At 57.0% G+C, this 14081-nt stretch overlaps 1 protein-coding gene across 1 annotated transcript in view; it reads left to right on the top strand.

Moving 5' to 3' along the window:
• Positions 1-1229: 1229 nt before the first annotated feature.
• Positions 1230-14081, top strand: part of PCP2 (Purkinje cell protein 2) — a 27707-nt gene continuing 14855 nt past the window's right edge. The window contains exons 1-2 of the mRNA XM_034792837.1: positions 1230-1235; positions 1930-2106. Coding sequence (XP_034648728.1) covers positions 1230-1235; positions 1930-2106 — 183 coding nt within the window. The remainder of the gene's footprint in view (positions 1236-1929; positions 2107-14081) is intronic.

Raw genomic sequence — 14081 nt, forward strand, 5'->3', positions numbered from 1 at the left:
GGGATAAATACTGGGGAGGGGGAGGAGTTATTTAAATTAAGGGCCAATGTGGACCCAAGAACAAATGGATATAAACTGCCCATCAATGAGTTTAGGCTTGAATTAGATGAAGGTTTCTAACCATCTGAGGAGTGAAATTTTGAAGCAGCCTCCCATGAGGAGCCGTGGGGGCAAAAAACCTAATTGGCTTCAAGACTGAGCTTGAGATGTTTCTGGAGGGGGTGGGATGAGGAGTTTGCCTAAGATAACATGGAGCCGATCGGTGGGGTAACCATATTTCCAGAAAATGGGATGTCCAGAGCTTACAAAGGGGACTGTCCTGGCCAAAACAGGACAGATGGTCACCCCACTGATCTGCGACTGCTACCAGCAAATATCTCCAACGGCCAGAGGTGGGACACTAGATGCGGGGGTTGGGGCTCTGACTTAGTACAGAGAATTCTTTCCCAGGGGTCTGGCCGCTGGGTCTTGCCCACGTGCTCAGAGTCTAACTTGCCAGATTTGAGGTTGGGAAGGAATTTCCCCCAAAGTCAGACTGGCAAAGACCCTGGTGGGGGGTCTGCAGCGGGGGGCCCAGGTCACTTGTGGCCTGCAACGTGCAAATGGTCCCTTCTGGCCTTACAATCTGTGACCCCATTTAGCCTGTGTGTGCTGAGCTCAGCCAGCAGGGGGTGCTAGTCATGCTGCTCTTTGTCCCATGGAGCCTCCCTCAAGATGCCAGGCTCAGAGCCCACCAACCCCCCTTTCTAATCTGTCCCTGCCAGCCCAAACTCCCTTCCCCCCAGACCCACCCCTGGCCCTGGGGGTCTGCCCAGGCTCTCCCTGCTAGAGATCATCCTCAGGGGGCAGATCTGCTGGCACTAGGGCACCTCCCCCTGGGGGAGCATTACCAAGGGAACACCCAGTGCCAGAGAACCTGGTTCTAGCTTCCGCTCTGCCCCAGGGCCCTGATGTTGGCAGCAGTGCTGGGAGGGGTGTATAACAATGGGGTGGGAACCAGGGGAGATTCTCAGCAGGACCAGGCAGTACCTCGCTGTATTCCCTTCACCCCAGGTGGGACCTGCTGTCCGTGGCACCATCCCCCTCTCATGGCACCGCAGGGCCATGTCTGCCCAGGTAGGAGAAGCGCGGGGTCAAGATGCTGGGGGAAACCAGGGTGGGCAGAAATCCCGGGTAGGGCACCAGGGTGTGAGGGCATAGGGTGTGTATGGGGGTGGGGGCAGTGGGGTATGGAGGTACTGGGTTAGGTGGAGGCAACAGGGGGCAGAGTCATGGGAGAGGGGGTTAGGCGGACAGTGGAGTACAGTGTCGAGTGGGGTGGGGGCTGGGGCGGGTCATTGTGGCTAGAGGGGCAGGGACACAGGGTGGGGAGCGGGCACAGGACAGAATCACAGGGGCTGGGGGCAGGGCTGCAGAGTGAAGAGGGGGCACAGGACAGAGTCACAGGGGCTGGGGGCAGTATCGCAGGGTGTGGAGGGGGCAGAGGACAGGGTCGCAAGGCTGGGGCAGGGTCGCAGAGTTGGGAGGGTGAACAGGACCGGGTCACAGGGGCTGAGGGGCAGGATCACAGGGGGCACAGGACAGAGTCTCAGGGGCTGAGGGGCAGGATCGCAGGGGGCACAGGACAGGGTCCCAGGGGCTGAGGGGCAGGATCACAGGGGGCACAGGACAGAGTCTCAGGGGCTGAGGGGCAGGATCACAGGGGGCACAGGACAGGGTCCCAGGGGCTGAGGAGCAGGGTCACAGGGTGGGGAGGGGGAACAGGACAGAGTCACAGGGGCTGAGGGGCAGGATCGCAGGGGGCACAGGACGAGGTCTCAGAGGCTGAGGGGCAGGGTGGGGAATGGACTGTGCTCCCCAGCCCCGATGCCCAGGAGCCCCCCCCAACCTTGCTCCCCTGACCCCACTGTTCTCTGTGTCCCTCCCCAGCTGCTGAAGAGGAGCAGGCCAGGGGGGCTGCGGCGCCCTCGTGGGCAACTCCTGTGTTCGCTCCGTGTCCTCGCCTTGCCAGGCCGGCGCTACCAGAGCCTGCCCACCACCTTCCTGGACGACCAGGATGCCAGCGCCCGGTATGCCAAAGCCAGCGCCATCCGGGCGCCTCCCCAGGTGTGTGACCCCCTCCAGACTCCCTCAAGGTGTGACCCCGCTCTGGGCCCCTCCCATGTTGTGAGTCTGCTCAGAGCTGTCCCGGGTGTGTGCCCCCCCAGGGCTCCTGGGCACCATGCTGGGGCAGCCGTCCCTCTGCCCCACAGAGCTCTCTGCCTCCTCCCCACTCCCACCCCCCATATGGGGATTTCCCTTGGAGACAGCCAGCATCCCCCAGCTCCTGGCTGTTCTCGGAGGCCAGGATTCCCAGGAGCGCCCCCACCCCTGATGTGCTGTGAAATAGTGCCAGGGCCCCACTCTGAGCTGGGTTAATCTCCTGACATCCCAGGGCCTCAGGGGGACTCATTTCCAGCTGCTACCCCGGCTGCCAGCTAACCCCACAGCCAGAACAAACCAGGTGGGTCCCAATTCCCAGCCAGGATGGTGGAGGAAGGAGACACCCACACATTCCTGACTCCCACCCACCCTCGCTGTCCTCCAACACCTGGAAGAGTCGCTCCTGTGACCTTCACCCCCCCACCGCAATGCTCCCCATTCTCCCCCACAATGCCACCCCCATCCAGCCCCCCGCAATGCCAGTCTGCAGCCCTTCCCCCTTTCACACACTCGGGACCAAAGGCTCTGGAATCAGTGATTTATCTGAAGAAGCAAAGCTGGGAATAGAACCCAGGAGTCCTGACACCCAGCCCCCCACCCCACACACACACCCCTTCCAGAGCTGGGGCTAGAATCCAGGAGTCCTGGCTTCCAGGCCCACCCCCACGAGACCCCACTCCCCTTCTCACAGGACAATGTCACTCTGTCATGGTTGGGGTGGCATGGAGCATGCATGGGCAGGGGTGGAGGTCCAGCTGTGTTCTCAGTGGTGCTGTTTGTAGCCTCAGGCTGGCCTTTGGGGGGTACCAGCCATCAGCCCCTGCCCCTTCAGATGGGGAGTAAGGCAGTGTTTTGGTTCTTACGCTGCTGGCTGCTGCCCTGCCCTGTCATGGGCTACTCCTCTCCTCTTCCCTCCTCCCCTGTTGCTCCCCTCGCCCCCCAGGGCAGCAGCCCCCACAGCCTCTCTCCCCAGGGCACGGCCAGTTCTCCCCAGCTGAGGGGGAGGCAGGGGCAGGCTGGGGCTGCCATGATGCTGACGGGGTGCCCTGAGTGCCACGGGAGGAGAGAGTCTTCCCCGCTCGTCCGGAGCCGGGCCAGGGGCTGGGAGCAGCTGGCTCCGAGCAGGGGGGGGGGGCCTGGTGCCACCGCGGTCCCCTCGGCTCTCGGACCCGGTACTGGAACCGAGCGGGGAACCCAGGGCTAGTTCTCAGCAGGGGCCTGATGGTGCCTCACTCTCCCAAGAAGCCACTGCGGTGTCCGGTCAAAGAGGTGGGTCTGGTGCTGGGGCAGAGCGGGGGGTGCTGGTTCTGAGGGTGGGGCCTGGCGCTGGCGTGGGGAGGGGCACTGGTTCTGATTGGAGAAGCTAGTCTTCTTCTGGAGGGGTGGGAGGGCTGGGACTGGTTGTGGGGCCTGGGCTGGGTCAGAGAGTGGGAGTGGGGCTGGTTCTGGGGCCTGGGCTGGGTCAGGGTGTGAGGCTGGTTGTGGGGCTGGGTCAGAGCATAGGGCTGGTTGTGGGGCTGGGTCAGAGTGTGTGTTGTGTATTTGGTTGTCATGGTAATAAAATCTTGTGTTGCTATGGCAGCTGAGTTAGATTATTAGGGGATAGCCCAGCCTGTTTTGGCTGGCTGATGGTTAGTTCTGTGTGTAGCAATAAATGGTTGCTCCAAGGTTTACAGCTCTCTGTGTCTCCAATGATTTCTTCCTAAAACTGTTGCCCCCAAAGATATAACTGTGTGGGCCTGATTCTGGAGCTTGGGCTGGGTCAGAGTGTGGGATTGGTTGTGGGGCTGGGTCAGAGTGGGAGGCATCTCATGCTGGTTCTGCCCAAAGCGGGAGGCTGGTGCCAGTTCTGGACGGGGCGGGGGGTTTGGTACCCCTCTGGTCTGGGGGCGCAGACCATGGCCAGCCACCCCAGCAGCTGGCTCGCACGTGTGCACACACTGTCCCCTCCATCCCCCCCGCATGCACTCACGCATGCTAACGAAGCGCACAGGTGGCTTTTTTGAGACAATTATACTGGATAATCTTTATGCAACTTACGGGGATCTGATGGACAAGCAGATTGGATGCCCATTTATTAAAATATGGATTTGGATCCGGGTGGGCAGAGCAAGGCTGCGGGGGAGGGAAGGCCAGGGGGGTGGCACCGGGCTGTCCGGGGGAGGGGAGCAGGAGCGCTCTATAAATCGCTAACGCCGACGGGCACCTGGAGCTGTTGTGGCGGGCACAGGCAGAGGTAGGGCACAGCCCCAAGGAGGGCTCTCTGAACACTTACCTTGGGAGTGAGAAGCAGCTGTCAGCACAGAGTTTGGGGCACTGGTTGGCAGCAGCGCCAGGCTCAAGATGACCATGGTAGAAGCTAAAGCCAAGGAGGAGGAGAAAAAGGAGTCATCACCAGCCTCCAACCCATCCAGCGCAGTGAGTGAGGGACCATCCCTACTCCCCAGGGGGTGATGGCATGGACACCAGCCTCCCTGGGGGGCTTTAGGAGGCACCCAAACCCCCCTCCCACTGTGGGGTTCTGGGCAGTCCAGCACCGCGTCCCTCTGGGGGGCTCCAGGGGGCTCGAGTACCCCCTTGGCCTGGGGGTCCAGGGACTAGATTGGTCAGCAGAGGGGACTCCAAGGGTTCGGGTCTGAGCAGGCGGGCTCAGAGGAGAGCCAGGGGGGCGGTTGAGGTCCAGGAGAAGGAGCTGGCTGGAGATGAGGGGAAGGGGTTGGAGGAGAGGATTGTTGGGGAGCATTTGAGAGATTAACAAGGAGAAAATGTTTATAGTGTATGGGACATGTTGCCGCGCCATGCCCAGCTGTGCTGGCCCCATGCCCACCTCTGCCTGCGCTAGGCCCATCTGTGCTGTTACCTGCACACTCTAGGGCCCCCCACCTTTACCCTTCTGTGGGCTCAAGGCATAACCCAGTTCATTTAGGCGCCCCCAGCCTTTCCCCATTCCTAGAGCTCCAGCGAAAGGCACCTACCTGTACCCTATTCCTACGGCTCAGGGCATAATCTTCTGCAGGTTTGTGGGGCCTTACACAGTAATATCCTCCTTACCCTCTATGTATTAATAGTCACCAGAACAGAATACACACGCTGTGCATACAATGCCCATCACTCCCACTACAGCAGACGAACTTTCCCTGCTGGCCAGTCGGGATCAGGTCGTCCTGGGACTCCAGCTTCTGTCCGGTGTGGCTGGCAGCGTGTTGAGGTCTGGCAGCTCTGGTCTTCGGCTGTGTCCTGGAGCTGGTTCCCAAGAACGTCCTTTTGGACCCCAGTTCATATAGTGAAACTTGAGTCCTGCTTAGCTTTACCTGAGCCAATCATTTTACTGAAGTATTACAAAATAATTCTCTGACCAATCCGAACATAGTGTGAAATAATTCTTTACCCAATCGTACCCCACCACCTTATTTGATGTCCACCTTGTGAAATTAGTTATGTAACAGACAGAAAGAAGCAAAGAACGGGACAGAAACCAGACAGACAAACACTAGAGAAGTGGGGACCAGCAAGGCAAAACTATAAAGTAGAGATTTCGCACCCACACTGCTGATGAGTGATTCCTTGCCAGACAGGCTGCTATCAAACAAAGTTTCTGTAACCCCCTTAAGATCAGTTTCTTTGCCTGGTGATGGTGGGCACTAGCAGGACAGAATCGCCTTCTTACCAGCCCAGTATTCCATTGTTCTGATGTAATTTAGATGCAATGTGAGGATGTGACTTTCTGCTTCTTGGCTCATGGCTGCTGCTGTCCTAATATGGCTGCAGAAAAAAGGCCTCAGACCTTACATGCTGGTTCTTTGCCCACCTCCACGCACTCCGGGCCCAGCTATTCCGGACCCATGCTCACCTCCACCCTCACCATGTCCCAGGTGCTCCGTGATGCACTACGGCAGCCCATTCTGCCTACAACCCCACATGTGATTTTTGGCTGGTTTGAGGGCAGGGAATGGGACACGGGGCCTTTCCCTTCTAGGGGGTGCCCGGAACCCATCACCATCTTAAACTATGTGACTCCTCATCAACCACTCAGCATCCAGCCCCTCCTGCCAGGGCCCTAAAGCCAGGATCCCATTGGCCAAGGTCAAGGCACCTTGTCCATTTTCCACTGGAGGATGCTGACTGAGATCAGGGTCCCTGTTGTGGCGGTTGCTTCCCAGACCCCGGCCAAGATCAGGGCCCCCGTTGTGTCAGTTGCTGCCCAGACCCCAGCCGAGATCAGGCCCCCGTTGTACCAGGCTTTGCTCAGATCCCGGCTGAGATCAGGCCCCCGTTGTCCTGATCTGATGGTGTCAAAAAAAACTTCAGGACCAGCCTCCAAAGAGAAACTGCTGAGCTCCAGTTCATTTGCAAATTTGACACCATCAGATCAGGATTAAACAAAGACTGTGAATGGCTAGCCAACTACAGAAGCAGTTTCTCCTCCCTTGGTGTTCACACCTCAACTGCTAGCAGAGCACCTCACCCTCCCTGATTGAACTAACCTCGTTATCTCCATACTGATTAATACCTGCCTCTGGAGATTTCCATTACTTGCATCTGAAGAAGTGAGGTCCTTACCCACGAAAGCTTATGCTCCCAATACTTCTGTTAGTCTTAAAGGTGCCACAGGACCCTCTGTTGCCTGATACTAAGAGAATCCTGCTCCCAGAATCCTCTAGTAAATTCAGACGTACCAAGCCATGTTCACCACATTCATTCATATCAGTCACAACAATGCATCATCATAATTTGGCACCATCCCAACACTGCTCATCAAAGATTCAAGAGAGAGTGAGTGAGGGTACTGGGACCAAATGGTTACACAGAACAGAACACGCTTTCTAGGCACTGAACTCACAGGCTAACCTATGTGCAGCGCCCAAAGTCCTCCACGCCGTTTCCAATCCAGATTGGCTGAGATCCCATCTTTCTGAATGTAAACACGCTGTCCACTTACTACCTCCTACATCTATCTCAGAGTTCATTGTCTTTGCATATAGACAAGGTACCCCCTCCCCACCGCTCTTGTGTTTTCCTCTGTGCTGGTGACTTCACCTTTCTTCATTAACATTTGACTTCCTATGTAAATTGGCAGCCATCAGATTAACTTCCCCTGCTTAATTCACATCCCAACAACAATCCCCGTTTCTCCCTTCCGGTCTGGAGAAAAACCTGCCTTTCACCTTTGCTGGTGACTGTCCGCTTGCTACGGCTTTAACTCATATCTTCAGTGTCTACACCTAACTCCTTACCTGGGAGCTGTATCCACATCTCCCGACAACATTACTGACCAGTGGGATACCTGCTTTCAGGGACCGCCCCCGACCGCCCCCCGCTTGTTGGGGAATGAGAATATACACACCAGGCTCATAAGATTTCTGTAACCCCCATGTCAGTTGGCATTAAGAGGTTCTTGGGTCACAGATACCAGGCGAGATGGGCCCATTGGTCTGGTCTGGGGCGGGATACTGGGATAGAGGGGCCATTGGTCTGTGGTGGGGCGCAGAGACCAGCGGAGTGGATTGAGATACGGTTGCTCCATGGCAATTCATAGAATGATAAAAGATTAGGGTTGGAAGAGACCTCAGGAAGAGACATCTAGTCCAACCCCCTGCTCAAGGCAGGACCAACACCAACTAAATCATCCCAGCCAGAGCTTTGTGAAGCCGGACCTTAAAAACCTCTAAGGATGGAGATTCTACCACCTCCCTAGGTAACCCATTCCAGTGTTTCACTGCCCTCCTTGTGAAATAGTTTTTCCTAATATCCAACCTAGACCTCCCCTACTTCAACTTGAGACCATTGTTCCTTGTTCTGTCATCTGCCACCACTGAGAACAGCCGAGCTCCATCCTCTTTGGAACCCCCCTTCAGGTAGTTGAAGGCTGTTATCAAACCCCCCCCTCAGTCTTCTCTTCTGCAGACTAAATAAACCCAGGTCCCTTAGCCTCTCCTCATAAGTCATGTGCCCCAGTCCCCTAATCATTTTCATTGCCCTCTGCTGGACTCCCTCCATCCTTTCTGTAGTGGGGGGCCCAAAACTGGACACAACATTCCAGATGTGGCCTCACCAGTGCTGAATAGAGTGGAATAATCACTTCCCTCGATCTGCTGTCAATGCTCCTACTAATGCAGCCCAATATCCCATTAGCCTTCTTGGCAACACGGGCACACTGCTGTCTCATATCCAGCTTCTCGTCCACTGTAATCCCCAGGTCCTTTTCTGCAGAACTGCTGCTTAGCCAGTCGGTCCCCAGCCTGTAGAAGTTCATGGGATTTTTCCATCCTAAGTGCAGGATTCTGCACTTGTCCTTGTTGAACTGCATCAGATTTCTTTTGGCCCAATCCTCCAGTTTGTCTAGGTCACTCTGGACCCTACCCCTACCCTCCAGTGTATCTACCTCTCCCCCCAGTTTAGTGTCATCCGTGAACCTGCTAAGGGTGCAATCCATCCCATCATCCAGATCATTAATGAAGATGTTGAACAAAACTGGCCCCAGGACCAACCCCTGGGGCACTCCACTTGATACTGGCTGCCAACTAGACATCGAGCCATTGATCATTACCTGTTGAGCCCGACGATCTAGCCACCTTTCTATCCACCGTATAGTCCATTCATCCAAATACTTCTTTAACTTGCTGGCAAGAGTACTGTGGGAGACCATATCAAAAACTTTGCTAAAGTCAAGGTATATCACGTCCACCGCTTTCCCCATATCCACAGAGCCAGTTATCTCATCATAGAAGGCAATTAGGTTGGTCAGGCATGACATGCCCTTGGTGAATCCATGTTGACTGTTCCTGATTATCTTCCTCTCTTCCAAATGCTTCAAAATGGATTCCTTGAGGACTTGCTCCATGATTTTGCCGGGGACTGAAGTGAGGCTGATCGGTCTATAGTTTCCGAGATTCTCCTTCTTCCCTTTTTTAAAGCTGGGCACTATATTTGCCTTTTTCCAATCATCCGGGACTTCTCCCAATCGCCATGAATTTTCAAAGATAATGGCCAATGGCTCCGCAATCACATCAGCCAACTCCCTCAGCACCCTTGGATGGATTAGATCTGGACCCAGGGACTTGTGCATGTCCAGCTTTTCTAAATAGTCCTTAACCTGTTCTTTCACCACTGAGGGCTGCTCACCTCTTCTCCATACTATGCTGCCCAATGCCACAGTTTGGGAGCTGACCTTGTCTGTGAAGACCGTGGCAAAAAAAAGCATGGAGTACTTCAGATTTTTCCACATCATCTGTCACTAGGTTGCCTCCCCCATTCAGTAATTGTCCCACACTTTCCCTGACCTTCTTCTTGTTGCTAACATACCTGTAGAAACCCTTCTTGTTACCCTTCACATCCCTTGCTCGCTGAAACTCCAACTGTTCTTTGGCCTTCCCGATTACACCCCTGCCTGCTCGAGCAATATTTTTATACTCCTCCCTAGTCATCTGTCTAAGCTTCCACTTCTTGTAAGCTTCCTGTTTGTGTTTAAGCTCACCGAAGATTTCACTGTTAAGCCAAGCTGGTCACCTGCCATATTTGCTATTCTTTCTGCACATTGGGATGGTTTGTTCCTGTGCCCTTGAAAAGGCTTCTTTAAAATACAGCTTGGACTCCTTGCCCCCTCGTATTAGCTTCCCAGGGGATCCTGCCCATCAGTTCCCTAAGGGAGTCAAAGTCTGTTTTTCTGAAGCCCAGGGTCTGTATTCTGCTGCTCTCCTTTCTTCCTTTTGTCAGGATCCTGTACTCGACCATCTCATGGTCACTGCTGCCCAGGTTGCCACCCACTTCTACTTCCCCTACCAATTCTTCCCTGTTTGTGAGCAGCTGGTCAAGAGGAGCACGGCCCCTAGTTGGTTCCTTCAGCACTTGCACCAGGAAGTTGTCCCCAACACTCTCCAAAAACTTCCTGGAGTGTCCTGTTATGAGCTGGTCTGTTACGATCGGCACGTTGGCCTTGTTGGGCATCTCAGCCCATCCAGGACATCTGACCTGCCCTCCTGTCAGGTCCGGGTAGGGGCTGCAGCTGGTGCTGCCCATGGCTGTGGGCACTGGTGCCTGGTAGGTTATAATACAGGGGTCACTGGGGACGGAGCACAACTGGGGAGTCCCCAGGAGCTGTTGATCTGAGCCCTCCGCCCAGGGCAATTTGCATACAGGCCCCACCACCTCACAGGGCTGAAAGCGCAAGGGTGTAGGGCACTGACCCTGTGGGGCAAAAGGCCTGAGGCCAGGGGTCCATGGGGCTGACAGGGCAGCCCAAGGACTCAGGGCAGGCCCTAGGGGGCAGCAGGGTCTAATAGTCAGCGTACAGGCCTGACTGCCAAGGATTCCTGGAGCTGTGGCACTCGACTCCTGTCTGGGGCCAAGCCATCCCAACATGAGGGAAAGGATGATGCAGAGCAGAGGGTTGCACTGTGGTTCTGGTCCCCAGCCTATGCTCAGGGCAGCGCCATGTGTATTGGTTAGTAGCAGGCATTGCACACGGTGGGACCGGGGGGAGTGATTGTGGGGCAGGATCTTGCTCCCAGGCTGCCCAATTCCCCCATTTCTTTCCTTCCCACCTCTCGATTGACCTGCCCTGGCACTCTGCGCTCTCTGTCTCCAGTCTGTGTCTGCGCCCGTGGGTCCCTCGGTGTCACGCATCAGAGCTCAGGGGAGTAGAGCACTACGGCTGATGGGGGGGTGGGGGAGTGAGTGGCTGGGAGACGTGTAGCTGCTGGCATGGCTCCGTGCCAACTCCTCAGGGCATGCTGCCCAGCTCTCAGCTCCCTAGGGGCGCAGATCAGCCATGGGGTGTGGCAGGAGGCAAATCCCTAGTGATCAAAGAGTGGAGCGCTCACAGCCACCTGGCAGCCCACCGCTGAGTTTCACTCCAGGCGAGGCTCCCGGCTCTAGCCCTACTGGGATACTCCTCCATGGTGGGGAGTGAGGCTGCCCGCCTGTGGCAGGGACGTGGGAGCACGTCACCCCAAGGACATTATCAGACACCAGGCAAGCTGGCACTTCTCAGCCTGCTGCCAAGGTTGCCGGGGCCTGGATCACATGGGGATCTCCCCCACTACAGGGAGATCTGTCCATCTGGCCCCCCCAGCCTGGGCTCCCTGGCCCTGTGAGCTCCTGCAGTGAGCCCACGGGACTGGCATTCCCCTGGCAACACCATCAAGTGTAATGCAGATAGGGCCGGAAGTCATCTGGAATCAGCTGTGACCTCCCAGTGCCCGGGCTCAGCCCTCCTGGCAGGGGCTGGATAGGTGGTGAGGGGGGAGCTGTGTTGGCACGTCCCATAGGGGATCTGAATTCAGGAGCCCTTTGTCTGAGTCACTTCAATCTGTAGAGAAATCAGCCTGCTCTGATCTGCCCTGTGTGAGACAAATATCTCAGGCCAGGCCCCTGCTGATGTGAACCGGCCTCGCTCCATTGGAGTCAGTGAGGCCAGATCCCCAGCTGGTGTAAGTCAGTTTCACTCCGTTGAGTTCTGTGCGGGAGATTGACACAAATGGAGTGATGCCGATTTACATCAGTTGTGGATTTTGGTCCCATTGTCTTTAGAGGGAGTCCAGGCTCAGGTGTCTGGTGCAAACATCACTGCATAACACAAGGCAGGGCTTCCCGTGCTCAGTCTCTAACGCTTTTCTCACTCCGATACGGAGCCATAATCCCTCAATTCCCTGGCCTGTGCGGTGCAGCGCCTCCCAAGCCCCAGGGCTGATCCCTCCCGGTGGCTCTGTCCCCTCAGTTCATCCCACCGCGTCCTGGCTGGGGACAGGACCTTGCTGCCTGTGCCACCTGCTGGCTGCTCCCCACCGGTCAGGGCCGGCTTTAGCAGGTGCGGGGCCCCACGCCAGGACACGAATTGTCTCGCGCCCCCCAACTCCGCCCCGGCCCCGCCCTGCCCCCGCCCCATCCCTGCCCCCATTGGATCCCTCCCCAAATCCCCGTCCTGGCCCCACCCCCAGCCCCACCCCCTCACTGCCCCATTGGATCCCTCCCCAAATCCCCGCCTTGGCCCCATGTCTTCCCCAAGCACGCCGCAGTCCTCCTCCTCACCCCTCCCTCCCAGGCTTGCGGTGATCAGCTGTATGGCAGCGCAAGTGCTGGAGGGAGGGGGGAGAAGCAGGACGCGGCTTCCCCCCCCCGCTCCGCAGGCAGCCCCGGACGTTGCGGGGCCCTCTTAGGTGCGGGACCCCATTTCGGGGAATCAGCCAAATCGGCTTAAAGCCGGCCCTGCCATCAGTCACTCCCCTCTGGTCCACAGGCCCTGGGTCCCCTCATGCCTCGCCTGGGCCTTGAATACCTGGTGCCTGAGCATGGTCTTGGGGGCTGGGCCTTCTGGGGAGCCCCAGCCTGACCTTGAGGTGACCAGACAGCAAGTGTGAAAAATTGAGATGGGGGTGAGGGTAATAAGAGCCTATATAAGAAAAAGCCCCAAACATCGGGACTGTCCTTATAAAATCGGGACATCTGGTCACCCTCAGGACATCTGGCAACTCCTCTTTCACGCCCCCACCTCCCTCCCCTTTGCCTCTGAACTGCTGGTCTGTGGGGGCAGAGACACCATCTATCACTGCTCAGCCCCCTCCTCTCCCACACCTCGGGTCCCTGGAAGGCTCGGAGGTCAGAGGATGGGGAATTTCCCCAGATTTGGGGTGCTTCTCTGAAAGGCCAGAGACTTGGGGTCCCAGTGGGCCTGGGGCTCCCCCCATGGGACTGGGGCTCTCTTCTGAGATTTCCAGGAGCTCTCATTTCTGACTAGACCCCGGGCAGAGACTGAAGTGATGTTTGCCCCCATCCGTCCCTCACCCCCAAACTCCCTGGAGGCAGAAAGAGCTGGTCCACAGCGAACCCCTCACCCAACCCCAATAGACTGGGGGGGGGTTGGGGCAGAGATGACCCCTCCTGACCTCTGTCCCTTCCCTACTGGCAACCCATTCCTGGCCCATTCCGTTCCTGAGGCCCAGCAAGCAAGGCCAGGAAAATCTCACACTGGTGTGGTGCAGGGGTCAGACCATCTAATGCCACGACACAGACACCTGGTGCGGCCGGGTGACCTTCCAGCCGCTGCACAGCCCCACTCCCCAGCGCAGCCCAGGGCGGGTGCTACACACTTGCTCTAGAGAAGGGTGGTGGGTGTCACTGGCTCATGCTCCAACCCCCGCGGGGCGCTGGAGACTTCCCAGGGTACTTTGCACCAAGATGGGGGTGGGAGGTTGTGGCGGAAGCAGCAGCGGTGACAGGGTGAGGCGGGCACCAGGACAGCCTCACTGCGGGCATGGCTTGTAACAGAATGCTGACTTTGGCTGGGTGAAGTAGGAGGCACCTGGGCCCCCGATCCTCAAAGGGACTTAGGTGCCTCATTCAAATCAAAGGGGTTTAGGTGCCTAATTAAAATCAGTGGGAGTTAGGCGCCTAAGTCCCATTAAGGAGCTGGGCCCTGGTGCTTTTTGTGTTTTGAGAAATATGCAAATAGATCACAGGGCTGGAGATTTCCCACCAATTGCAAACTCTGCCGTTGTGTGGTCGGCCAGTGTCCATCTGGGAATCTGGGATAGAGCAGTTTGGTGCAGGGGATAGAGCAGTTTACTGGGACTCAGTGATTTGGCCAATAGCCTCCTCAGTAACCCTGGCCCAGACACGCCACTGCTCTGTGCCCAGGGGCGGCTCTAGGCACCAGCAAAGCAAGCACCTGCTTGGGGCAGCCTATTTGCAGGGGCGGCAGGGATCCAGCACGGGAGCTGAGAACCAACAGGGGGCCCTGGGAGCTGTAGTTCCTTGGTTAGCTCCCTGCCTATAGAGCCAGCCCTGGAGCAGGGAAAGAACTACATTTCCCAGCATTCCCTTGGCCACTACCAACAGGAAAGAGGGGGAGGGAGTGAGGTAGCTGAGACCTCATGCTGCAGCCT

The sequence above is a fragment of the Trachemys scripta genome, chromosome 16 (assembly GCF_013100865.1).
Source record: "Trachemys scripta elegans isolate TJP31775 chromosome 16, CAS_Tse_1.0, whole genome shotgun sequence".
NCBI classification, from domain to species: domain Eukaryota; kingdom Metazoa; phylum Chordata; order Testudines; family Emydidae; genus Trachemys; species Trachemys scripta.